General features: G+C 39.9%; 1 protein-coding gene across 4 annotated transcripts; it reads left to right on the top strand.

Moving 5' to 3' along the window:
• Nucleotides 1-959: 959 nt before the first annotated feature.
• On the top strand, nucleotides 960-25,339 carry PTBP1 (polypyrimidine tract binding protein 1; the record flags this gene model as incomplete). 4 transcript variants are annotated; one of them, XM_082011059.1, is made up of 14 exons in its annotated part: nucleotides 960-1,488; nucleotides 13,159-13,234; nucleotides 14,234-14,406; nucleotides 15,455-15,601; nucleotides 16,783-16,953; nucleotides 17,739-17,849; nucleotides 18,232-18,406; nucleotides 19,037-19,105; nucleotides 20,406-20,554; nucleotides 23,264-23,297; nucleotides 23,796-23,888; nucleotides 24,263-24,479; nucleotides 24,723-24,800; nucleotides 25,207-25,339. In XM_082011059.1, exons 1-14 carry the CDS (start codon nucleotides 1,207-1,209, stop codon nucleotides 25,337-25,339), a joined length of 1,908 nt encoding a protein of 635 aa, XP_081867185.1. In that variant the 5' UTR covers nucleotides 960-1,206. The 4 variants fall into 4 exon arrangements, with proteins under 4 accessions (XP_081867185.1, XP_081867186.1, XP_081867184.1 ...); XM_082011060.1 differs by lacking the exon at nucleotides 19,037-19,105; XM_082011058.1 differs by lacking the exon at nucleotides 960-1,488 and having other exon boundaries at nucleotides 13,195-13,234; nucleotides 19,028-19,105.
• Nucleotides 25,340-26,210: the final 871 nt, after the last annotated feature.

Raw genomic sequence — 26,210 nt, 5'->3', positions numbered from 1 at the left:
ATTTGTGGACCTGGTGAAACATGAATGACTTAAGATCGAACAGTATTTAATTCCACAAAAAGTTATGAATTGTTGCAGGAGGGTAGGGAAGGAGTAACTAGTAAATGAAAGTTCTCTAGTATTAAATCACTTTGTGGAATTGTTCTTGAGTACTTCAAATTTCATATTGCTGTTTTAAGAATGAAAGCCCTGCCTTCTGCTTCTCTGCCATGTTTCCTTAAAGTTGCTGCAGGTCTGAGAGCCAGCCACTTTTGGATCCTTTACTCTGAAATTATGGACAGCTATTTGAAAGATAGACGTTGAAACAGGCGGCCTTGCATATATGACAATCTAAAATTATAATTTCTGCTCTGTGTTACGTTGCTGCTTTACAGTGGTTTGGAGTTCATTAAAAAAAAAGTAATCTTCAGTGCATGGGTATAACCCCACAAGAGAGTAACACGTAGGTACTGTAATACTCGGGAAGATTACCCCGGTACCATAAGCCAAGCTGTAGACGAGTCATCCGATTCCATTAATGAACGAGGTTGCTATCAGTAGATGTATGTTGTGATACATGATGTTGATGGCTGACAAGAACTAGCACTAGTTGCTCGAGGTACGGCTAATGCTATTTTTCATGCTAGTTAATCAGGAAGTCTCATTTTAGGATGATTAAGCATATATGGTAGAGTTTAATAACTTTTTTCTTCCAGATCTGTGTTAGGGAAGAACTACTTGCTTTCCTAAGTGGAAGAGCATTGATAGAGGAATCTTGTGTATAGGCATACCCCAATCTGGGAGCTGCCTGGACCTCTTCACCTCTCTTTCTCATTGTGCTCTCAGTCTGGCAGTGGTCTGGCTCCAGTGGTGTTAGCGTGGCTGGAGGGCTGCTGTACGCCTGGCACAGACTCTTAGCTTGGCTGAGAGAACAGCCCAAACTCTGCGTGGTGTGTGCTGTCTGTCTGTGGTACCACCGGAGCTCTAGTATTAGTAGTCTTCACTATTGACTTGATAATTTCACTACAGAGAGCCTCTTTACAGCCTAGCAGGGGTTACTCCACTGAATATAAGGCTGTTAAGAATTGCAGGAGTGAATACTGGTGATGGAGTTGACTCTTGACACTTTTGCTCTTGGTTTAGTCAGAGGTGGTGTTCTGATCGCATCGCTTTCCTGTGAAGAATGCTAGGCTGTGTTAACTGTGGGGTTTTGGTCTTAGATCCCCAATGGTACCCTTGCAAAAAGAGGGTGAGCGCCACTATAGGAAGTGGAAGAGCTGCAGTTTTCTAGCACTGCTGGGTCTTGGGTCTCCACCATCACCATCTAATAATTTTTCTTTGTATAAACTGTCCTTGGCTCACTTGCAAAGACAACTGTGCACTTTGACTTGCTTTTTTTCTTACTACTGTAAACTATGCTGGATATTTGTGGCAAACCTATCTAACTTTTTTAATCCTTTTCTTTCTTTTTTCTACAGCATTGTCCAAGATATAACAGTTGGTACAAAGGTAGGCACTTCTCACTTTTTCTCTCTTTTTACACTGCTCAGCATCTGACCTCATCGAATGTAGATCTTCACCTTTAAAGGATTATTTCTGGTACCATGTAAATTGGTTTTAACCAGAAGGTAATTTAGTTTCATGTGCATTTAAAACTTGTATTGTGGCACACCATTTAGCTCTTGGCAGTTGGGCATTGATTATCAACTGTCAGAAAAGAACTTTATTGCACTTAGAAACAGCCCTTTCCCCTACCGAAATGTCAAGCCATGCTTGTTACTTGTGTGCTAGACAATGCTTCTTAATGGAGAAATTGGTCCTTTTTCTTTTGAAAACTTTATTTCCTTTGTTTATGTGAATTCCTGTTCAGTTATATGTCAAAAATCCTTCTGCCACACAAAAATGAGTGTTTAGCTGTTGATTTTTATCTCTTGTGAGTACAGTAAATATGACCTTTACCCTTCTAGTCTCAGGTTTTGAAAGTGCAGACTTAGCCCTGAAACTCAAAGTGCTGACAGGAGCCTCCTTATCTGCTGTGCGTGGTAATAGGCTGTTGTGTTCACAGGATAAAAGCTCATTCCTGTGAAATGTTAAACTGGAATGTGCGGGATAGGCTGGCACTCCTTCATGTATTGAAGGTTTTTCATTTTACTTCATGAACATTATAGCTAATGCTCTGGGATCAGGATTACAGTAAGTTTAGCCCTGTGAGTTCTTTTTATTAGATAGTATGTGTGTGAAGACCCTCAGAGTAGTAATCTGACAGCTTTTATTAATGGCCTGAACTGTGTGTTGTTAGTGTCTTCATTATTAACTAAGAAATAGTTGCATGTGGCAACTTCAATAGGCTGTAGGGGAAAGGTTTTTCTAACTTCTCCTTGTATGAGAATCTGAGATTTGAATTAACTGTAGTGCCATGGTAGTGTCTGGTTCTGAGAATGCTGTCTGCTGCAAGGAGTTCAGTTTGCCATCAGAGGAGGAAAGGCTTGAGCCTTTCCTGGACAATAAGGTTGGTTAATAGTTCATAGCCATTATAAAAGGTGGACTAAGTCATCCCTTGACTGCTGTAGGGCAATTTGATACAACATCTTCTAGTAAACTGATTAATCTAGGTAAAAGTCCCCTCAGTTGGTTTTAACAAAGTATAATTTGCAGCTTTAGGTTTCTGCAGCTTTAAGAAGTGTTTTTACATAACTAAACTTGACCAGGAAGCTTCTGAAACTGTAATTGTAGTCCTCAGTGAATCTTGAAAAGCTTCAGGATGTGGTATTGTGTGCCTCATCACTCCCATCTCTGGGGTGATTTCAGTCCCTAGTGCAGTACAGTCAGATGTCTAAAATGAGGACAGGGTGAAATCCCATCCAAGTGCTTTCACTCCTAGCACAGGATGGAACTGTAACCACGACTATGCCAGTTGTACAGTGGGGTGGGGAGTGGTGAGACAAAAACATGCATCAAGAATGAGGTTTCTTGTCAAGTCAGACGAGGCAGGTTTTGAGAAAATTGAATCAAAATTTAAAGAGTGGCAGAAGCAAAGAGGAAAGTTGAATCATCTTGATAAAGGTAAGTTGAAAAATTATTTTTGACCTAGCCGTGTTACCTTATGTTTAAGGCATTGAATATGCCAGTGTAGATCATGTAATAGAAGTACATTCTTTAATGCTGTGGTGTAACATGTTATACATGTCATGGATTTGCCTAGGTAAGTTGGAATCCTGTTTGTGCACAGCTAGGAACAAAGTGAAGGCTTCTCTTAGCCTGCATGCTCTACGTGGCTGTGAGCAGGTCAGCCATGTCCAGAGATGTTCCTCATACTCTGCTGCTTCTGTACTAAGGATCCTCAGACTGCAGGCCTCTTGCATGGGGAGAGGTACAGGCATCTCTTTCAAAAAGCTGTGTAATCAAATCATGTATCAGTTGCTTCTTAAAAGTACTTAACTCTGCAGTAAGTCTAAAACCTCATTGGCTGCAGCTTTTCTGAAATTTTGCTGTTGCTTTTGTGTGTTGCTTCCACTTCAATCTACCCTCCTTTGGTTTGCCAGTAAGTAGTTTGAAGGGACTGCAAAAGGTTTCTGTAACATCACAGAAGCATTTCGGTGTGATCTTTGCTGAAATAACTACAATGATAGAACTCTGTTCATCCATCAGCATTTGTTTCATCCCTCCCCCCCTTCAGAAGTAGATGTTCTTTATAATTGCTTGTTAACTTTAATGCTGTGCAATTGTAGTTTTGTGATCTACTGACGTCATGAAACATATTCATAGACAGGAGATTCAGGTGGAGATAGAACTAGTTTGTTAGTGTCTGTTCTGAAAGCTGTCCTCACAAGAGAGCTTGCTGGCTGCGCTTCTAAATTTGACATGAAAATTTGAGCTGGGAAACTGTTTTTAATCTGAGATGTAAAGTTACTTATTCTTGCCATGTATGTACAAAGAAGGTAGGAATGGTATTCCATCCAGTTTGTTAAGGTATTAGAAGATTACAGTCCCCAAAAGGTATCAGTTCTTGTCATACAATTTTGATGGTATGTTACTGAGACACCGGTAGACCTTTTCAGTGTTCTGTTACTGACTGGAGTGTCCCAAAGTTGGAGAATCCGCAAGACAAGTAGGAAAAGTGCCTGTAACTTAAAACACTGCTGAGGAAATTGTCAAAGACAACTTACAGTGGCCTCCTAATTGTGTTCCTGGTTGCAAAGTCTAACTTTGAAATTGAGGACTTAGTGAAAGGATGTATCAGTTTGCTCTACTTTGTTGGTTTAAAAGGCAGGGTGCTGGCACCTTTTTTTTAGGATTTTCTCATGTCCTTAATTTACATATTGAGGGTACTCACACCTGCTTTATTAATTGTTCTGAGATCTTTGTTATTTTTAGGTTCTATAACTTAAGAAGTCCCCAGATGTTCTCATGGCCTGCTACCTGAGCACTGTACTGCCTGATGGTCTTGTTTTTAATCAGGATGGTAATTGTAGTAGCCATTCCTGGCCTTTGTATTTAGCCTAGTCCCCAGGCTCTTCTGTTTAAAGTGTGTGAATTTGTTTAGGAAGTTCATTACAATTCTGGTATGGGGCTCTTGATGCACAGCCTTCTGGAATGTCCTGCAGATTAGAAACACATGATTTAAGACTTATTTCTTCCCATAATTTCATTGCTGTTTGAAAAGGAAGTACGGCCTTAAGATGGAGGCGCTGTACTTGAACTCTAAGGTACTGGGTCGGACCCCTGCAGTTGCCTCTAAGTAATGTGATAGAGATGACTCTCTGTATCACCTTTCCTGTTCTTTAACGTGCCTAGATATCACTATCTTTTTAGGATGTAATGGTCTCTGAGCAAGACTCACATAGTAGAAGGAGTATGAACTATGATACATTGTCATTCTTCAGGTAAACTTGTGTTTCAGTGATAGAAAAAGTCTCAGTTTAGGTGCCGAATAATCTTGTAGTTTCTTGGTTAAGTTGGGCTCTTCTTGAAAGGTGATGCTTCCAGGAAAAAACAGTATACTCCTGTGGCATTTGAGAAGTTAATTTTTAAAATGGGGTTTGCTAGAGTGTGATAGAGGCTGACTTGCATAGAAGTGATTTGTGATCAAGCCAGGATCTTTGCCATGGGAACAGTAATTATGGCTTCAGGCAGCAGGCCAAGAATGCTGTGAGGAAATTCCAGTCCCCTCCTATGGCTTTAGTTAGAGACTGCAACAAGCTGGCTCTTGTGGCCTCTGTAACAGGCATGATCATGCATGCAAGCCGCATGTCAGTAGTGAGGTACATGGATGTCTTTTGGCAGCCATCATGTCAGCTGGATTTGGTAAATAGCTTGATCTAATCTGTGTTAGTGTTGCACACAGGTTTTATGCACCTGTGTCTTCAATTTATAGATAACTGTCCTTTGTAGGGCAATTGGTAAACCCTCTGGATTATGAAACCTGTTCAAATCTGTATTAAGTTTAACAGGAATTTAAGCTATTGGTTGAAGCACAGCTGCTAAGCAAGATTGCTACCACAGGCTTATCAGCTATTGGATCTGTTTAAAGTAGTTTCACATCAAACCAGTATTTTATGTGGAAGCTAGTTCAAATTACTTGCACTTGGAAGGGAAACTAAGCTGTGACTTCTGTTGTAGATGAAAATGAAATTGGGTGAGACTTTCTAGAAAATGATCAGTTAAAATGGTTGTAGAAAATATTGTTTTAACCTCAGGCCTACTTTGCCCTCAATGTGTGATGACTATTTGACACATTAATTTATTCAACTTTATCCCTACGCTTGTGGCATTAAAAAATAGATTCTGGTCTCTGAGTCACTGACATCTGTTTCAAGTATAGCCAAACTAGAAAATGTAGATGTGCTGGTGCCACGTTTGTTGTCATTTCACACTAGCAAGAAGAGTAAGCATTATTTAATTTGAAATTCTACGTGGTTCTGCTATAGCTGTCTTTCAAGCTTCAGATGAAAACTTGTTGAATACTGTGCTTAGTTCAGCAAGTGTGTTTTGGTAATCCCAATGTAACGATTGCTCGGTGTTTGCCAAAGCAGATTGTAATTATTACACAACTGCAATTTAGATGAGACTGAATTAGTGTGGAGTTCCTTCTAAACCTGCTTGTTCAATTTGCCGTTCTACAGATTTAGTCACAAAATGTTCTTTCACATACCATTTTCCCAAAGTGACTCATCCAGCAGTAGTTCTTTCTGATCTTTCTGATAGTATTTGTATTAAGCTTTACCAAGGACCTGTCTGCTCCACTGTAACGATTTAAAAAGCTCAAGGTTGACTACTAGTTAAGTTTCAACTTGGGAACAGTATATCATAAAGCTTGGGTGTGTGCTACCCTACAAAGCCAGAATGACTGCATTGCTGTAGTACTTGGAGTTTAGGAATTTTGGGCTATTTAAAATGGCCACACCTTTTATTTGCTCAAAGGGCAGGTTTGTTTCACAGGGTGTCTCCATAGTAGCAAAGACTGAGAAAGAAAGTCAGGGAGGGGCTGATTAGATGAGTGGGCTGAGGATCCGGCTTCACTCTGAAGCCAGTGTGTGCTTGAGCTTGTAATGCATCTTATTGCAAAATCTCACACTGGGTTGCGTGAGCAATTGTTTCAATGTAATACTTAAGTTTTTAGTGTCTTTTAGGAACTCAAAAATCTATCTGTATACTATAGAAATGGTACCAGCTCTTGTGGCAGTATGTACGGTAGGAAAATAATTTTCCAATGCACTAAAGTCTTTGCAATGCTGTGACCAACTAACCTAGTTTCAAAGATGCTGAAAGTGTGTGTGTACCCAGTATGCTGTTGTGGATCTTAGTGGGAAGTTTACTGAGCTGGCTCTTTTGTAAAGGTATTGGACTAAATCTTGTCCAGACAGGGGTGAGGTTATAACAATTTAGAAAGCCTTAAGTGGTAGGTGGCAGGTGTTTGCTGGCCCCAGCTGAACAGAGCATAATTTCAAAAAAGTATGTGCTCTAAGCCTGCCAGGTAGGCTAATGCCTCCACCATTCATTATATTGATGTAATATGCTGGCTATTGGGTTGGATTTAATTTGATAAATGATACAGGGGTGCAGTGAGCAATTTGGTGAACTAAAATGATGCCTCACCCCACCTCTTGCTTTTGGTTCTGATCGGATGATAAATTGTACATCTCAAACAGGGCGCAGTGGAGGGGTGAGTGGCATGCTGAGCTTTTAGCTGCTGCTTACAGACTGGTGGGACTGCAGTATCACACTTAGCTTAGCAGCCACCTCAGCGGCTGCAGTCTTCAGGATCTTGAAGTTATTTTTGCATTGATGCTAACTTTTCAACTTTAGTAGGACTGAAGGAGAATGCAGTTGTGTTACGTGTTCTTCAGAGATGTTTTCACCAAAAAAAAAAAGTTGATTTGCACTTTCTGGTTGTGACCTAAGTTAGAATGTTTTTCACACTGCTCTACCTTTAAATGACTAAAGAGTGTTGGAGTCAGGAAGGGAGGAAAAGAGGGGTACGTGGGGGTAGCATGAGGGAGCCTTGCTGGAAGTGAGTCTTCTGTGGAAGACAAGGAAAACTGTTACCCTTCTTCCTGGTAGCTTAAATTTAGTTCCATTCCTAGTTCTTGAATCTCTCAGCAAAAAATGTTGGAATGTAACATGAGTGTGAATGATGATGTCATCAGACTGGATTTCTCTTACTAGTTTCTTCACAAAGTGATTTGAACTGTGAAATGAAGTATCAAAGTACATTCTTCCGTTCCTCTGGGATTGACCTCAGACGGAGCCCTTGAAGCATACTTCAGAGACACTCAATTCTTTCTGTGCTCCAAGAAATTTTTTTTTGTTGCTTTTATCAGAGCAAAGGGTTTGTGTGAGTTTCTCAATGATTTGTGCGTCATTTTGTGTGTCAAATATTATGGTGGTCTTTTACTGGGTGTAAAATCTCCTTACAGATGTAGGGAAAGTGGAGTAGAAGAACGATGCTTGCGTGCTCTGGCCAAGTAGAGTTACAGGACTCCTGACCAGAGGGCTTTTTTAGCTGAATTTAAGAAAAGCAGACCAAGGACTTCTAACAGTACAGATGTTTTTCTTGGTTTACTTTGAGGGAGGGTTTCCAGCTGTAGTTGTGTTACCTGCTTTGCTTTTTGTAAGTGCTTGTTAGCTGATGACCTGTATGCCTCCTGCATCTTTCTTTTCCCTCACAACGAGTAGGAATACTGCTATCCTCAGTCCGTTTAAAAATTGTTAGAGCAGTGTAAGATGCTCCACATCCAAAGGCAAAGAATGCTGCTGGTATGTAGGATTTCCTCAGTGAGCCAGGGAGAGAAAGTTTTTTGTAGATCTTGGACTTGGCTAGCCTGTAGCTTGCTGGCCTTTCTAGTCATTGTCCTCTTCCTTCCCATATGCCCAGTCCTTTTGCCATTGCTTTAATTTTGTTTTCTGCCTGTAACACTTGTTGCGTTCTGAAAGTTGATTGTTACCATGTAATATCACCTGTTTGTCTTGAAATTCATATTTTTATGGTCATTTAGTTTGTTTCTAGCCCAGGCAGAGTGCAGTTGGCTTATTGTAATTAATTTAAAATAAATTATTGGATCTTAAAAGGATTATGTAGGGCAGCTGAGAATTTCTGTAGTACTTCTAGGTATGCTGGTAGAAGCCGATATAATCTCTGGCTTCATTCCAAACTATGGTAAAGCTCAGGTAAAATCTGAGTAAAAATGAGACAATTTACCATTTTAATATGAATTAGCAGTTGCCTTTTAAGCTGTGAAAGCCTGGACTAATTGAAAATTCTTAGAACTTATTTGTTAAAACTTTAAAGCACAAAAAGGCTTAGAGTTTGGGGGGTGGTCAAAAAGATAGCTTTGAAAAATATGAAATATTAGAATTCTACCCTGTGGCAGACTTCCTTTCTCTAAGTCAGAAAGGGGAACGAAAGAAGTATTGACAGCAAGACTACACAGAGCATGGGTGTTTTATTAAATTAATGCAGGTTGAGCAATAGACCTTTGTAGCCATGAGTGTCGCAGACAAAAGGAGGCTGCTGTCATAGAAACGCTCCCAGGCAGTGTTTTACCTGGCACTAGTATGTGTGCTGACTGGTGATTTTGGTGGTAGAAACAGCCTTACCGTGGTCTAGGTAAGATTTGGCAGTGCAACCTCAAAAGCGGTATTTGTTTTCTATAAAGAGGAAGAGGAGATCTGTTACTTCAAATGAAGACACTTTTGTAGAGCAGTGTTACTGTTAGCACACTGTTGCTTCTGTTAATCTTGTCATAAAAATACCAGCTGCAAAAGAACGAGCTAAACAGAAATGTCAGCATAAATTAGTGTCTCTTGTGAGCAGGGATGTGAACTTCAGAATCTGAAGAACTGTGTTTTGAATGAAGCACTGCACAGCTGGGCCTCCCTATGGTAGTCAGAGAATAAAAAAAGGTAGAAAAGTAGTGTTGAGGGTAGATGCTGGCAGGCAGCCAAGCACCTACACAGCCATTTGCTCACCTTCTCCCCTTCCCTGGATCTGCATAGTTTTAAGCAAAATAATACAATATTTCAGAATCAATACTTTTTGTCCTGTTGCTTCTGATATAATTCAAAATACCCAATGGATACATTGTTGGTGAGAAGCTTTCTTAAACCTTTTAAAACAATGCTTTGGTTCCTCTGGCTTTACTGAATTAGGATACTTCTTATGGAGCATTTGAATTCATAATGTGGTTTTAAAGGTTATTCATAGCTTGTAACATGTACAGGAAGAAAAGACATTAGGGTCTGGAAAGAGATTATGGCAATCACTGCAAGTGTAAGGACAGGCGATAGATACAGGCCCCTGCTGAAGTTTCTAGTACTGAGTGCAGATTAATAGAGTGCTTGTTTCCCGTTTGCCTCAGGTTAGGTCATTCCAAAAAGCAACTGTCAATAGGGATTTCTTGTGGTTATCTGAGATGAGCTCCAACAGTAACAGAGAAGAAACACTGATGAAAAGTCATAGTCAATGCAACTTCCTTCTGCTGGAGGAAGCTTGCCAGCCCTGGTGTGTACCCCGTGAGGATGGCAGCACTGTGTAACCGCTGTAACTCCTGGGTATGCTCCTCTTAAGTTTGTACTTTAAAGCCATTCTTTCAAAGGGAGTCTGTAGAATAATTTTGGTATAACTGTGCAGTACTATGTATGTACTGTCTGTAAACTTCTTGTGTAGAGAAAAGACCTTGGAGTAATTGTAGTTTTCCAACTGCTGCAGTCTTCCCTCTTCCTTTGCGTGTACTTCCAGCTGGGAAGCTTACAAATTGACTGCTGCTTCTTTTGATGTCGAACAATCATCCCCCTCTGCCTCCTGGCTCTGGTCACAGCAGGCAGTGTAGACTGTCTCCAAGATAAGAGGGGAGTGGATTCGAAATTGCTCTTTCATTAAAGAAACATCGACATGTGGAAACCAGCAGCAATGAACATTCCTTGTCAAAGTGCCCTGCAAGTAAATTTTCAAATATGCGAGAAAATGTTTATTTTAAACAAGCCATTAGGAAAGTTAAATTCAGGGAATTTAAATTCTTTCCATAATAGTATAAATGTTTGTTTTTCCAGTTTATAGTTTTCTAGTGTTGCCTCCATATGAGAGCCAAATATGTGGCTTGTTCTCCTGGTGTTTCCATGATGGATTGCAAGGGCTGCCTGAGCAATACTTGCACAGGCACATTGATTCATGCTGGGAGTACTGGAGTTGTGTATGTTCAGAAACTTACAAGTTGTTATTTAAGAGCATTTTTTAAAAAGTTCAAGGCCCATTAGTGCCTGATTCGAAGGGTTTTGAGGCCAGTAAACTCACCTGCATTGGTAGGGCTTTCATTTGCTGGTATGTGGTTCTTGTAAATAGCTGCCAGTTGTATCCGAGGCCACAGAAAGTAAAGCTGTACCTGTAGTGTTTGCAGTAGTTCAGGCACAAGAGTGCTTTTGCAGTAAGCTGGTGGATTTTTTTAGCCTTGGAATTGTGCATTAATTTGAGTCATCAGAAGGATGGGATCACAGTCTAATAGCCTCCCAGACTAGCTTGCCTCTCACTGTACTCAGGAATCCAAGTGCTAATTAGAACAGCTGTTAAGGCCTATTCCCTATTACTGCACCCTGTTAGAAAGAGACCTTGCTGGGTGCCCATAGCCTTTGTGGAACCTGGTCAGCTCTTGCAGGTGACCAGCAGCAGCACATAAACCGTGGTTTTGGAACCTGGCCTAATTTCTCATATTCAGGACATCAAAGTCCTTGAGCCTGTCTTTGAAGAGGTAGCAGTGAGTAGTCAAACAAGAAATTCAAGATTTGAGGGGGAAAGAAAAAACCAAAACCTGTGCCTGTAATTCGGTGTTCTCGGGCTCTCGTGTGACCTACTTTTCCAACCTGTTTGCTGGGGAAATAAGCAGAGAGCTTTTGTTGTCACGCAGATACTGTTTCTGCAGGTGCCACCAGATATAGGACATGGTGGAAGGTAGAGTTTCTGGTAGCCACAGTGTGAAGCAGGGTATGTTTCCATTGAGTTGGGTGGGAGTTAGCCAAGGCAGGGATGAGCTTTGTTCTTTTTTCTGTTGATGAAAGCCTTTTAGTGTGGCATTTCTGTGTAAGAGTAATGTAGAAAATGTTGAGAAAGTGCTTTTACGTGTTAGATGTATATTACGTTTGCTCACGGTTTACAGTGGGATTTGAGGTCTTCTATGTAATTTATTTGAAATTAAGCCATACTGATTTTAAGCTGTATTATGTATATAAGTATAGATTGTGCTAAGTAATTTGTAGTCTTTTTTGCTTTTGTTTTAGTAGTGTTCTGCATACCTCCTACTTGGGTTACAGTAGTCTTGGACAGTTCAGGTAATTTGGGTGACTTTACAGGGAACGCTGTAATGAATTGAAACATATACATTGCATACAGTAATGTTTCATAGATATTTTTTAATCTATATTTGCAGGGAACAGAGAAGTGCCAGGCTCCTGCAATTCAGTAGCTTTGTGCAAATAGATGGAATTATACCTACAGCTACTAAAAAGCCTAGAATAAAGACATTTCTGTAATTCTGCAATACCAGTTTGTTTAGGTAGTCTAATTCTAGTAAGAATTAGTTTTAGAATTTTTTGTCAAATGTTTTCTTCCTCCGTAGAGTCTTACAGTGGCCAAAATTGTTAGTGTATGACAGCTGCTACAGTGCTGCAATAAGAAAAAAATCATAAAATCGAGATGTTAGGATATGCTGTGCTACTCGCAGCTTTTTGTTTTGCAAGTAGCCGTGTTGACTTTAATGTAGAACAACTAGTTTGAAAGGCAGTAGAGGATGACATTACAAAGATTTTGTACCTGTGGTACTTGGGTTTCTCTGCTTCAGAATGCTAATCTATCTTTTAACTTAAATGTGCTTACTGAGACTTTATGGTACTGTTGTCCTAGAGGATGTTGCTGCTGTTCTGGGCATTGTGGCTAGAAAACAACTGACCAGTGCTCAGGTTATTTTGTACTGGAATCTAAATTATTATATGTGGACCTATTTCTGGTGTAAAATTTGGAAAGTAGCTTTTTGCTAGTAGCTTTACTATCCTGATCTGCCCTTTATGGGCTAGGGACGGGAAGAGGTCCATTTCTTTCAGGTCTCAATTTCTGCAAGTTGCATCTTCTGCTTGTAACTGGAAAATACACATCTTTGGTTCATAATTGCCAATTCATACACTAACAGTTTTGGCCAGCAACTTGTCTTTTGCCTAAGACTTCCTTACTCCTGGTAACCCACAGTAAAATAATCTCTGTCCTCTTGATGAATGCCTGGAGGCCTGTCTGTTTTGCTATTCCTGATGAACTGCAGTATTGTTCTAGCTTAACCTAAAGGAATAAAAATCTTTTTCTGATACAAGTAGTTAGAAATCTATTTTGTTAGGTATAATAGGAAAATGTTAATATCAGTGCACAACACTGCATTTAGTGGCTTCAGACAGTTCAGCAAGGCTTCATCTCCTAAGATTCCTAATGCTTAGCTGAAAAGAGATATTGGATAGTGCTACTCAATTACTAAATGGGATCTTATTTATGCTTAATTTATGATAGTGAGGTTCACTGCCCACTGTCAGTATATTTTCACATACACTTCTGTTCAGCTTCTCTACAATCTCAGTTATTTTGCTTTAGGAGTACCTGAATAGAATTCAGTAAAAATGCTGTCAGTTTACCTTTCGTCTTTTCTTTTCCAGCGGGGATCTGACGAGCTTTTCTCTGCTTGTGTTACTAACGGACCCTTTATCATGAGCAGCAACTCTTCTTCTGCAGGTAATATTGCCTATAAAAAAGAATAGCAATAATTGATAAGCATTGCAAATACGGTGAGCAGGTCTGTTTTTTCCCCACTTAGTCTTAATTTTTAAATCTCTTTTAGTACTTATTAGGCCTTTTGTAGGGCAGTGCTGAATAATAATAAACTTCTGCCCTATACCATTAAAAGGTTGTTATTAGACTGAATAAAATTTTTTTCAGGGCAGTTGCTAGAATGATTTTACAGAATTAGAGTGTATTGTGTTTTGCTGTAAGCTGTTATACTTAAAGCACAGTTGTATTTCATGCAGGCTTATTTTGGCTATCTGTGGTAGTTTGCTGCTATTTGGGAGTCTTACACCATCTAGAGGTTAGTAATCCCACCCAAGACAGTATCCTTGGGTGCTCAGTCCAGAATTTTGCCCTCTGTGCTTGTCACTGCCTTGAACTGTCTTACTTTGAGCTACCATTGTCTTTAGAGTCCCTTCATGTTCTGCCTGTGGCCTCCCTGCCAGACCGTATCAGCTCATGTCTGTGGTGGTGAGCTGCAGCCAGTCTTTGCCATATGTATAATCCATCTGATCTGAAATTACGTTTTGGTTCATATTTGGTTTCATATCACTTGCTTTAAGATGTCCCCTTCAAACGGCTTCATTGCCAAGAATACCAGTCAAAGTGAAAAGGAATAAAGCAGCAATCTAGAATTAGTGGCTTAGACCTACACAAAGTAGAAATGTGGGTGGGTGTGTACTGTAAACAAGCTGTGAAATGGCCACTGGAGAGTTGATTCCATTGCAGTGGCATTCAGCTATGTCACTTGCATCACGCAACTTGGGGGAAAAAAAAAAAATGAGTAAAACCATGTGTCTTCAGACTCTAGTTAAATTAGACTATGGAATTTCTCTGTAATAGAGAGTAATAACTAGATGAGGAGCACAAACTGTATGTCAGAAGTTGTAAGTGTGTGCATATTCTTTCAAACCCACTCTAACAAGCAGTAATTCTTGCTTTTTACAGCTAATGGAAATGACAGCAAAAAATTCAAAGGCGATAGTAGAAGTGCTGGGGTCCCATCCCGAGTAATCCACGTCCGTAAACTCCCCAGTGACGTCACGGAGGCAGAGGTCATTTCTTTGGGCTTACCTTTTGGCAAGGTCACCAATCTTCTAATGTTGAAAGGAAAAAATCAGGTATTGTCTCTGTAATTGCAAGCAGGGATTATGTCAAAGGCTTGATGAGTTTGTCATCAGTAAACCAGATCCAAGTTGTTTAAACAACTGTCATGTATTAGGAGTCAATAACTTCTGCATACTATTATTTTACTTTTCCATGATTATCTCATGAGCTGTAGAAAATACTATTTTCAGATTGTACAAGGAGCTAAGTCCATAATTAGAGGTTGTCACTTATAATTAGCATTATACCTGGTTTTTAAATTACAGACCAGGTAAGTTATTTGGACAGCAGTGACATGAGTTGGCCTTTTTCACTCAAGCTGGCTTGACAGTTGAGTAACCACCAGTGTAACTTTGCATATTAAGGACACCTTTACAGATACAATAAATTAGCTGGGTAAAGCTAAAACACTCTTGGGTAATGCAGAAGGTGTGCACTAATTTGGTAACTAAAATTGTCTTAGAAATTAAGGAGTGAAAAAACAAGTCAACTTTAATCATCGCTTAAAATACTGTGTCTTTAATCTTAATTATGAAAATGTGCCTCTGATATATTGTGTGGTGTGATTATATGCAAGTACTTAATGTAATTACTTGCTTACAATCCCTTATGGTTTTGTTTTGAAATAGAGAAGACCATAAAGGTATGGAACAGTGAGTGGGCTTACTGCTCTGTAGAGAAGTATGGAAAGTTGTTTAATATGATAAGTATTAGGAGTTTGGATTATTGCTGTATTCTTCTGTTCTTGCAGACACTTCTGTCACTGCCAGTTTCATAAATATATGTAGCATGGAGATCTTAGGATGAGACTGAAACATTACATACATTAAGTCAGTCTGGACAGTGAAGATCCTCATTTGTTCTACGTACAGTTGGTTCTTAAACAGTTCTGTGTACAAAAAAACTTGCATGTAACTGCAGTTGTGAAAATGAAATATAGTTAAAACTCAACAGGAAGTTCCTCCTAAGGTTATCAGTCGTGTGATGCTGTACGTGTTAATGCTGTCTCCTAGTGTGAGCCACTTTGGTAATATGTCAGTGTTGGATTTGACTTCTGCACAGGCTTTCATAGAAATGAATACGGAGGAGGCAGCCAACACCATGGTAAACTACTACACCACCGTCACTCCAGTCCTTCGAAGCCAGCCCATCTATATTCAGTTCTCCAACCACAAGGAGCTTAAGACAGACAACTCTCCAAACCAAGCAGTTAGTTTTTGTTCTTTCCATTGTCATACTGGTGGGAGGGACAGACAGTTCTTTGCTACTGTTTTGATTTCTGCTGCTGGTGTGGGCCTGGCATGATTTTGAGATTTGTTTTATCTATCAAAGTGGAGGTTCTAGCTTACGGAATAAGGAACTCCTGTAATAGCTTTTATCCAAAGTCTCAGAGACTGTTAAATGAGCTGCTAAAACTGGGAAGAAAATGCATAGGGAATGAGGTCATGAGAATTGGTGCTTTAGCATTCTTTAGAAACAGTAACTGAATACCTGTCTAAAGACTTGATTAATGTCTAGTCCTTTAGGATGTTTGTTTCTAATACTTGAAAGATTTGTATAGAATGAAGTGCTGATTGGGCAAAACTTGTGTCTGCAGCTGGTAAGTACTAGCTTTGAGGTAGGCAGCACTTGAACGCAGTAGTTCTTAAGACTTTGGGCTGTCTAGAATTCCTGTGCAAGGTATGTTCTGCATAGGGTAAAAAGTTCCCTTTTTCAGCTCAACTGCTCTTGGCAGTCTTTCAGGACAGGAACGCTGGAAAGAAGTTCAAGTTACTTGTGCCTCCTTATCAGGGGTGGCTGCCGAGTACCTTCAGTTTGCCTCCTCTCACTTTTCAGGCTGACTTTCATCAGGATCAGGGCATCTAATGCCGTGCAGATGAAATGCTACTATTTGGTACATCCAACAAAGCCAGAATCTGAGGCACAACAGTGAATGTTACATGTGTGAGAGGGACTGCAGGAAAACTCCGAGTCAGTTTTCACTCCTGGATCCCTATCACAGATGTGCATTAATCTTTCAGTCTTGTCAGCTTCTGTAGTATTCTGGAGATAGCGTTTCACCCCAGAAGAGCCTAGTTTTTCCTTTTTTCTGAACAATGGAATAATTTTGCTGCATCAGTAGATGCTGAGCAAGGTTCTGGCAGAAGCATAAGTATTTCATATTTTATGTGTTTTTGCATTGCTCTTACTGGTTGGGGTGGCCTGTATTGTTCATATTTAAAACATGCTAAAGTCATTGCATCCCCAGCCCTAGGAACAGTAAATTGCTGTCTGTTGTTCTGCTAACTGTTGAGTTCTGCTAGTAGTTTGCTGATAGGAAGCTCAAGAAAAGCTGAATGTGTATTTTTGTAAGTAGAAGCGTTGGTCTAACAGAATGTTTGGTTCTGCAGCGTGCCCAAGCAGCTTTGCAAGCAGTGAATTCTGTTCAGTCTGGAAACCTAGCGCTGTCAGCCTCTGCTGCAGCAGTAGATGCAGGAATGGCGATGGCTGGCCAGAGCCCTGTCCTGAGGATCATTGTTGAGAATCTCTTCTATCCTGTCACTCTAGATGTTCTGCATCAGGTAAAACATGTCACCACAACTTCTTGAAGGTTGTCCTGGAGGAAGGGGTAGCAACAAATAGTGAATTGTTGTATTTGCAATGTCTATTCTAACAACTTGTGGTTTTTTTAATCTCTATAATTCAAGTTCTGAACATAGCTGTCAAATGTCTACTTTCTGGACACCCTGACACCTACACAAAATTCTTCCTATTTTTGGCCTCAGTCTGGCCAGACTTTTAATTTCCAGGGACTTAATGCTGGTCCTTTTTAATTGGATTACAGTCTGGTACAGTGCAAGGGACAAATATTTATGTTTTCAAGACAGCTCTTCAAGTTCTGTTTAGGATTTAGCAGAAGTAGCTGCTACATGCCCTTGTGTGAGAGTAGGGGGAAACAAATACTGTGTCCAGGAGTCATTTAGGCAGTAGCCTGTTTGGAAAGTTTCTGCTGTGGTTGCTTAATTTTATCTTCATGTTTAAAATGCAAGCTTGACTGCATTTAAGAATCCCTAAAATTCTTGGAAAAGTTCCAGTTTGTGAAGGTGTATGTGAATCTTCCTGTGTAAGAATTCAGAACAAGTAAACGTTATTAAGGGGGCAGTTCCGTCACCCTGATGTTTAACTTGCATCATGGCATCAGGTTAGATAAACAACTCCCACGATACAGTCTAAAACCTTAATTTTTTAAGTTGGAAGGCTAACAAGATGAAAGGATAACTTTTGTTTCTGCTTCTAATAATGGAGATCAATATGAAATTAACTTATTGGAAATGAGATAACAAGGTATGCAAATATTATCTTGCAGATTTTTTCCAAATTTGGTACAGTCTTGAAAATAATTACATTCACGAAGAACAACCAGTTTCAGGCCCTGTTACAATATGCTGACCCAGTGAGTGCTCAGCATGCCAAACTGGTGAGTAGTAAGCTTGCAGCGCTTAAACACCTGAATTATTTTAACTTTTAGGCTTGCTTTTATTAATCTAGGATCAATGTTAGAAACGAACATTTTGGAGTATTTGGTGGTCATACTAGGTTTACGCAAACGTTGCCCTAATGGTAGATCACATGTGTGAGTGGGAGGGAGTTTCCCCACCAAGAGCAGTACTGCTAACGTGGGTGAATGCTGAAGGGGATAAAATGAAGCAGTGCTTTTTCCACACAAAGCAAGATACCTGCTCCATCAGAAGATACACACTGGTACCTGGGGTGATGCAACACCTTCTCTCTTCAGAGACTTGCTGCTGTGATCTTAGTATAAATGCATCTTGGATGAAGAATGGTTTGTTTCCTTGCAGTCTTTAGATGGACAGAATATCTACAATGCCTGTTGTACGCTGCGCATAGATTTCTCAAAGCTCACGAGTCTCAATGTAAAATACAATAACGATAAGAGCAGAGATTATACACGACCAGACCTACCTTCTGGGGATAACCAGCCCTCTCTTGATCAGACCATGGCAGCTGCTTTTGGTGAGAACTCTTGAAGTGGGAGCAGGACAAATGTGACTGATGTGTGTGTCAGTTGGGGAAGGGGAGGAGGTGTAATCCTGGTGTATTTGCTCATACAAAATTTTGGAATACGGTGTGACTAATGAGGAGAATTTGGGAACCACTGAATCAGACTAGTGCAAAATACTAGTAGGAACATATGGCCGTGGGTGCATGCTACTGCTTTGACAGCTCCTCTCCGTTTAGGTGAGGACTGTTTTAAGGTTTTCCAGCTGTCCGTATTTCTAGTGCCATCTGCTGTTTTGCCTACAGTATGGACTTGGGGATAATTAGGGGTGTTATAGCCTACACTTTGAAAACTGTCTTGTGGTGAAACGGTTACAGGAGCTACTAGCTTGTATTCTGGTCAACAGCTATATTCTAATAGCTGTTTCAGAACAGCAGAATTAGAGGAGGTATCGTTTCTGTTATTTCTTGAAGTTTGATGTTACAGTAGAGGCATTTTTGATTTACTGTTTATGTGTTAGGGTTTAGTGTCTAACTAAATGCTTATATTGAAGGACAGCTAATATTGACGTTCCAGCTAAGTCTAGAGTAATCTTGCTGTTGGGTGTCTTTGTACAATCTGTATATCTTTCCCAGGTGCCCCAGGAATAATCTCTGCTTCTCCATATGCGGGAGCTGGCTTTCCTCCTACTTTTGCAATTCCTCAGGCTGCAGGTACTGTATTTCGTAAGTTGAAATTTTATATAGGTTTTCTGTTGCTGAAGCATCTTGATGTCTTAAAGCTAAGTAGCGATATTTTTGTTGGAGTTAGTCACTGGCACTTAGGCATGAAAGGGAATGGTATTTCAGCAGATAATCTCAACCAGGAATGCAAGTGTGCAGTGGTAGCATGTCTGGCTAGGCAATATCCCAGTGGCAAGAACAAAACATGAGTAGCAGGATGGGAGAGACAGTAAAGTCGGTATTTTAAAATAACTGGGGGAGATGGGGGAGGAGATCAAACCCTCTGTATTTCAGATTTCCTCGTGGTTGCAGAGGTTAGGAACTTGCTTGTAGTCAAAAGCAAGGAATCTTTGTCCATTTTTTCCTAAATATTTTGAGTAAAGCTAGTATTTAAACATGAACCTGACTACATACACTGTTGCAGTTGCACTGTGACATTTACAGCTCATATTACAGGTAACAAATTATTGCTATTTACAGAAGTAGCCAAGTGTCTGTGATCAGCACCTAAACCCTAAGTATTTAAATACACTCATTGGAGTGCTAGACTAAATTTTTGCTTTGTTTTTCATAGTGTACCAAACTATGTTGACTTTCTTGTAACTTGATGGAATTCCCTTGCTTATGACAAACAAATACAGATCAAACTGTTGAACCATTAATGTTTTGATAATATCCTGTCCTGTTGGGGAAATAGACAATGCCACTTTGAGAAGTAATTTTAATTGATTACTAGCAATTGTTTCTTGAACTCTAAAGCTCTTCCCTTTGGAGGGCTAATAGTGAGATGCCAGCTGTTACTGTGAGCAACCTAGAAATGTGTATAAATAAAACTTTAATGTTTCTCCATTCAAGAAGAGGTTAGCTGATGGTAGCATACAGTATCTGATTGTTATATGCATGGTTAAAGAACAAAGTGTTTTTGGCATGCACTGGTTGGAAAGACCCGTAAAAATGCACTGTTTGTGATACCTTTCCTTCACCAACAGAGCTGAGGCTTTGTGCTGATTCTGCTTCTTGTGAAACATGCAAAATATTGTAGTCAACACAGTAGTGCTGAGAGGCACCTGTTAAGCACCAGGCACTGCAAGAGCAAATACTACTAGAAATTGAAACATTTCCTGCAGCACCAGAATTGGAGGCTCCTGTTGGTCTTAGAATATACAGTCACTGTGTTTTGAATGGTTATTTGCATGTTACAGAAGGTGTGCTGTTCTCCCTTCTGGTGCAGCAAATACACTAGAGTACGTGCTGTTATTTTCTTTACTGGTTAATATTCTTTAATTTCCAGGCCTGACAGTTCCAAATGTTCATGGAGCACTAGCTCCTTTGGCTATCCCATCAGCAGCAGCTGCAGCGGCTGCAGCAGGACGGATTGCCATTCCCGGCCTCACTGGGGCAGGGAACTCTGTTCTGCTGGTTAGCAATCTGAATCCTGAGGTTAGTCGAGTCCTAACTTTACTTTTTTTCTCCTTCCTGTTACCTCTGCTTTCACTTTCTGAACACAGATTGGGCTGAAACTCATGGAAAGTGAAATCCTACTGTATCCTAAAGGAAACAGCAAAACTAGAAAAGCAGATGATGTGCTCTGCCAACTCTAAAACTCAAAGCAGATCAGTACTCTAGTTGCTGAAGGGAAATGAGAAAGTCCATCTCAAATTATAATCTTGCTCTTCTTTGGTTCAAAGCCAAGGATGCTGCCTGCCTGCTCTTGTCCCATAAAGACTACAATGCCTGTCCCTTGCTCCCTCTTTTATTTGGAGTCTCCCTGCCATTCCCATGGAATAGTGTCATTTGGGTCACAGAATAGTCATGTCCATTCTTTCTTTTCCTTAGCATGTTCTAGTTTTTAATACATTAATTCAGAACTACAGAGAGAGTTCATTCTGACCTTTGCTCTTTCTGTGTAGTGTCTGGACTGCTGCCAGCTTGACTTTGTACCTGTGCAGTATTTCCTCTGCCATGTGCTTGCACATTTTCCCTTTCCAAGATTCCTGGAAGTTTTTCCTTAGCTAAACCCCTTAACAGCTCACGGTTTACATTTTCAATTCCACCTAACTTAGTGAGTTGAACTATTTGGGTTTCTTTAAAAATAAAGCAAGTAATATTTGAAAAAAAAATCTTCTTTAATGAAAGACAGCATCATGAGAGAATTTGATATGTGCATCTTGAATTTTTCTTTAGTCAGCTTTTGGCTCTTTGTTGGATTGAAAGTGTAGAATCTTCTAGTGTGTGCAGTAGAGTATGATGAGTCTCTGCTGAAAAACACTTTAACTGGTTGGACTGTGCACACAAGTTAATACTACTTTGCAAAGCTATAAGACTCACTAGTGATGTCAGAGTAACCACAAAACCTCTTTTGCATCAAAGGGGAAGCCTGGATGTGATGAATGATCAAAATATTTAACTCTTGATAAGATGAACAAATTGAATCAGTATTTCAGACTACTCTATCTGTCATTACTATTTTCTACAGGGCATGAAATAATGGCAGGGACTGATACAGCTGTTGGTTTGGATGAGTTGCTCTTTCTACCTAGGAACTTCTCTTGCCATTCCAGGAACTGTCGTCTCTTGCTTGGTCCCAATGACTTGCTGTTCAGACAAAAGCCTTAAACATTAAGAGCTGGCATAGTTATTCTCTACCAGTGTGATACTGTCATGTGTGTGTTTCTTGGGATGATTTTGCCTTGTCTGGATGGCAGTGACAGGACAAAGGACTGTGCTGTACCTCTGTTTAATTTGCACGTGTTCAGAGCTCTGAGCAGTGTCTGAATGGTGTGCACGGTTCTTGTTTAAGTAAGAGCGAGCAGTTATTTCATGCCTTGTATTTTTTGATTAGCTCTTCACTATCCATCCAGCTTATCTTTGGGCTAGAGAGACTTTGATACTTGTACTGAAGCTGTGAACTAACAGACCTGAAACTTTTTCCATTGCCTGTATAATCAGTGTTGTAGAAACTTACCTGTGCCACAACCAGTTAGTTAAGAGACAGTATTTCTCTGGAGTGACTACTGTATGATAATGTATAAGGTTTTTTCTGAATTGGAATCATGGAAACTGAAATTACTCCATTTTTCCTTTCCATGATGAGTGTAAGAAGCCTGTGTGTCTCATCTTGCATTGGCTTTTAGTTTGAATGCAGACTCTTGTCTGCATGCAAAGCTAGTGTTGTCACTGGGAGCAGAGATGCTTTTCCTGCCTTTCTGGCTGAGTAACAGCAGTTCTGGGTTTCTGCATGGTGAGGTCAAGCCACAGAGATATGGAAGGGAATAGACTTCTGTTGCAAATGAGGTACCAAGTTTCTTTGCAGCAAGCTCTTCTAGTAGACCTTTGAGGTTTTTTGTAGTGGTACAGCTGCTCATCCAGATAATCTTTTGCTTTGAAGGCAGTGATTGGTATCTAAATTGGACTCTCCTTGTTTTGTTACAGCTAAGTATTGCAATATGGATTGCTTCCCATAGTCACTGGTCCTAAAGCAGCAAATACAGCTGTGTTTTTGACTTGATCCATGGAGTCATTTCTTGGAAATTATTGTAATCAGAGAAAATACTTTTAGTGAAATTTTATGGAGTACCATTGCAATTTAATTCAATATTAAAGCCTGTAGAAGTCACTCTGTTGTGATACTGTCTCTTACTTCTTTGTATATCTTAAGTAAAAATGTCTTTTTCTTTATCATTGTGTTCCACTAGGCAAAACCTATTAACTGTTTCTGTAAACAAGTTATTGTATGTAGAAGTCTATAAATCTGACTGATGGAACACTACATATTTCCTTATGTATTTACTGACCTGTGTTTTTTGCTACTTTTTTCTTTTCTCCCCATCCCTGAATTTTTTTTCTTCCCCTGATCCGGAATTTCTTTGCCAACTGACTGCACGGTACTTCTGCTTCCTGTTGTTGCTTGAAACAAAAAATAAAAACATTCCCCTTCCAAAAAAAAAAAAAAAACCCTGCTCTTCGGAAACCAACCTGCCCTTCAATATTAACCATCTTGAAAACTTCATCATCCATCAACCAATTTCGCCATTTCCTGCGGGGACTCTGCCCTTCCTCGTTGTGGACGATTTGTGCAACCTCGCTCTCCCCTTCGATTCCTTACCTCTTCCCTGTCCCTCCGCTGCCTTGCTCTGCTGTTCTCTAAAGAGAGTTACACCCCAATGCCTCTTTATTCTTTTCGGTATGTTATTATTCACACTTTTTATTACCTTGTTTTTCATTTATTTGAGATTACTTTTTTGATACGTCAAAAATGTACAGTTTGCAGTTTGCCATTTTTTGAATGCATAATTTCATTTTTACATTGTTTACTTAGTTTGCTATTTAATTTAGTTTGCCTTTATTTTATGTTCAGTTATGCATGGTTTATTGCTTTGCATGTCTTTTTTATAAGAGTTTTAAATTGTGATAGCATGCTAAATTGTCCAGTCTTCTGGCAGTAAGATTTTTGCTTTTTGCTGAAACCCAGTATCTTTTCTTTAATGTATTGTTCCATTGTTATTCTGCTATATAAGAATTTTCCTTAATTAGAGCAGAATAAGTAACCATGGTTGGAATGAGATCAGTTCTGGTTGTGAATGAATGTTTTTGCTGTTGGATTGATTAGCTAATACTAAGTTGAATGAGACTTCATTTTTTCACCTACCTAAGACTATTCTTGTTTCCTCGCTTTTTGAAGGAGTCTATGGTGATGTGCAGAGGGTGAAGATTTTATTTAATAAGAAAGAGAATGCCCTAGTTCAGATGGCTGATGGAAACCAGGCCCAGCTTGGTAAGCAAGCTTAAAAGTATCAGACTGTTAGCATAGAGACCTAATGGGTAATTAAAGCTGTAATATCAGTACTTTCTTCTCTTCCAAAAAAAGACCCAAAACCTGAATGTGTCCATGCACTTAATTGCTTGCCTGCGTATGTAGTATGGACTTGGGACAGCTCTGGAAAAGTATGGTTCCTCTGTGCAAGATAATCTAGAGGGAAAATAGAATAAACAATGCAAGAAGGCGTAGTAACCATGCCTGTCGTGGAGTTCCTGGAGGATGTGGCATCTGTGCAGGGAAGAACTAGAATGGAATTCTAGCTTTGACTTAAATGTCTGAACAAAACTGTAAAATACTATTGTAGTCAGTGCTGTCTTTAACTGTTGCAGCCATGAGTCATTTAAATGGTCAGAAGCTTCATGGGAAGCCAATCCGTATAACGTTGTCCAAGCATCAGACGGTACAGCTTCCCCGCGAGGGACAGGAAGATCAAGGTCTGACTAAGGACTATGGAAATTCTCCTCTACATCGTTTCAAGAAACCAGGCTCCAAAAATTTCCAAAACATCTTTCCCCCTTCTGCCACTCTTCATCTGTCCAATATTCCGTAAGTAGCCGCATGAAGAGTTTCTGCATGGCTGATAATAAAAATGCTCACAAATGCAATGTGAGAGTAAATATGGTCAGCTTTTTGCTGCTAGCCCAAGGAAAGCTTGCCCATCCATCTTCCTGTTGTTCCTCAGTCCAAGAAGCTACTGGTAGAGGATGTAGAAAAGACTCTGATAATTGGCTTTTGGAGATTAATTCAGTCTGTCAACATACATTTGACTGGAAAAACTGTTTGTTTCAGACCGTCAATAACTGAAGAAGACCTTAAGATGTTATTTTCAAGCAATGGTGGGATGGTCAAAGGATTCAAATTCTTCCAGTAAGTGTTTTCTCTTATGTCTGGTCCTCACACCGGGCTTTTCAGTACAAGAAGGGTAGAAGCACTTAGTTCTGGTCAAATTGCAGCTCAGGCTAGGTGAAGAGTGAGCAGAATCATCCCTAACGTAGCATTTGACTCTGGAATAAAGAATTCCAGATTAACCCTGGATTGAGTGCATGGTGAGTATGAGTTGATGAAGAAAACAAAGGTAACTGTGTGAGAAGTTTGGCTATGCATATTTATCATGTAGATATGCTCTTCCATATAAGAAGAAAGTGTATTGCAGTTACCTGGGTAGTTAATTTTCTGCTGGCCTTGTTGAGTGCTAGGTAAGAAAACTTGCATTGAGTTAGGCAAACTCTGCTCATGGTCGTACTGCATGTGACTTAAACTTCTGTCTTGTCAGGAAGGACCGTAAAATGGCTCTGATCCAGATGGGCTCTGTGGAAGAAGCCATTCAATCACTCATTGACCTCCATAATCATGACCTGGGTGAGAATCATCACCTGCGCGTGTCCTTCTCGAAGTCCACCATTTAATGCTTTGGAAGGCGTGAGACAAAATGGACTTGACTTAAAACCTCTTGGGTTCAGCCTTGACCTTAAAAGGCTGAACGCTTGGGTTTCAACTTCCATCATTCCAGAAAAAAAGCCACTTTAAAAATGCAGCTGAAGTGACCTTAAAAGACCAGAGATTTTATTTTTTTAAAGAGAAATCAGTTTACCGGTTTTTAAAAAAAAAAAAATTAAATCTAATTCATATTGCTGACCTTGCGGTGATGGGTAACAATCTTGACTGTTCAAATAAAAATCACAAGTTAAAGTTTACACTTTGGAACCTGCTCTGGGAAATTCCCCTCCCCTTCTGCTCCTTCTCCCCCAAAAAGCAGATCCTAACAAGTTTATCAGGTTTCACATTGATGCCTTTTTTATTTTCTTTACCCATCCATGCCTTGAAAGACCTAAAACCACTGTGTAAATTCACTTTAGCGCCTTTGAGTCAAGATTTTGCAAAATGCATGGTATATAGGAGCTCCCAACTCACCCAGTACAAAATTAAGTTGCATTGATCCTACCTTAACTGTGCATCTGCTATCCTGTGCCTTAAACCTTTTACTTCTTTGGGGAAAACATCTGAACTGTAGGGAGTGGATTGGGAGAGTTGAGGGGAATGAGTGAGCTTACTGGATCAGCTTGTTGTAGTGAAGGACAAGTGAAGCTGGCAAAGTGGATAAAGAAAATATTGGGCTTTGACTCTTCAGGCAGTTGTATCCCACTGTCCGTGAAATGTCTCAATCTGCGTAGTATCATGTGTCTTCATGCCACTTTCAATCTGCTTGTGGTTTATCACCATCTGCAAACCGTCAAGTGGGAGTTATTTAAGATCCTTTGTCCGCAACATTCAGGCTAA

The sequence above is a fragment of the Phaethon aethereus genome (assembly GCF_964289735.1).
Source record: "Phaethon aethereus genome assembly, chromosome: 26".
Lineage (NCBI taxonomy): Eukaryota > Metazoa > Chordata > Aves > Phaethontiformes > Phaethontidae > Phaethon > Phaethon aethereus.
This window is presented reverse-complemented; position numbering and strand designations above follow the sequence as displayed.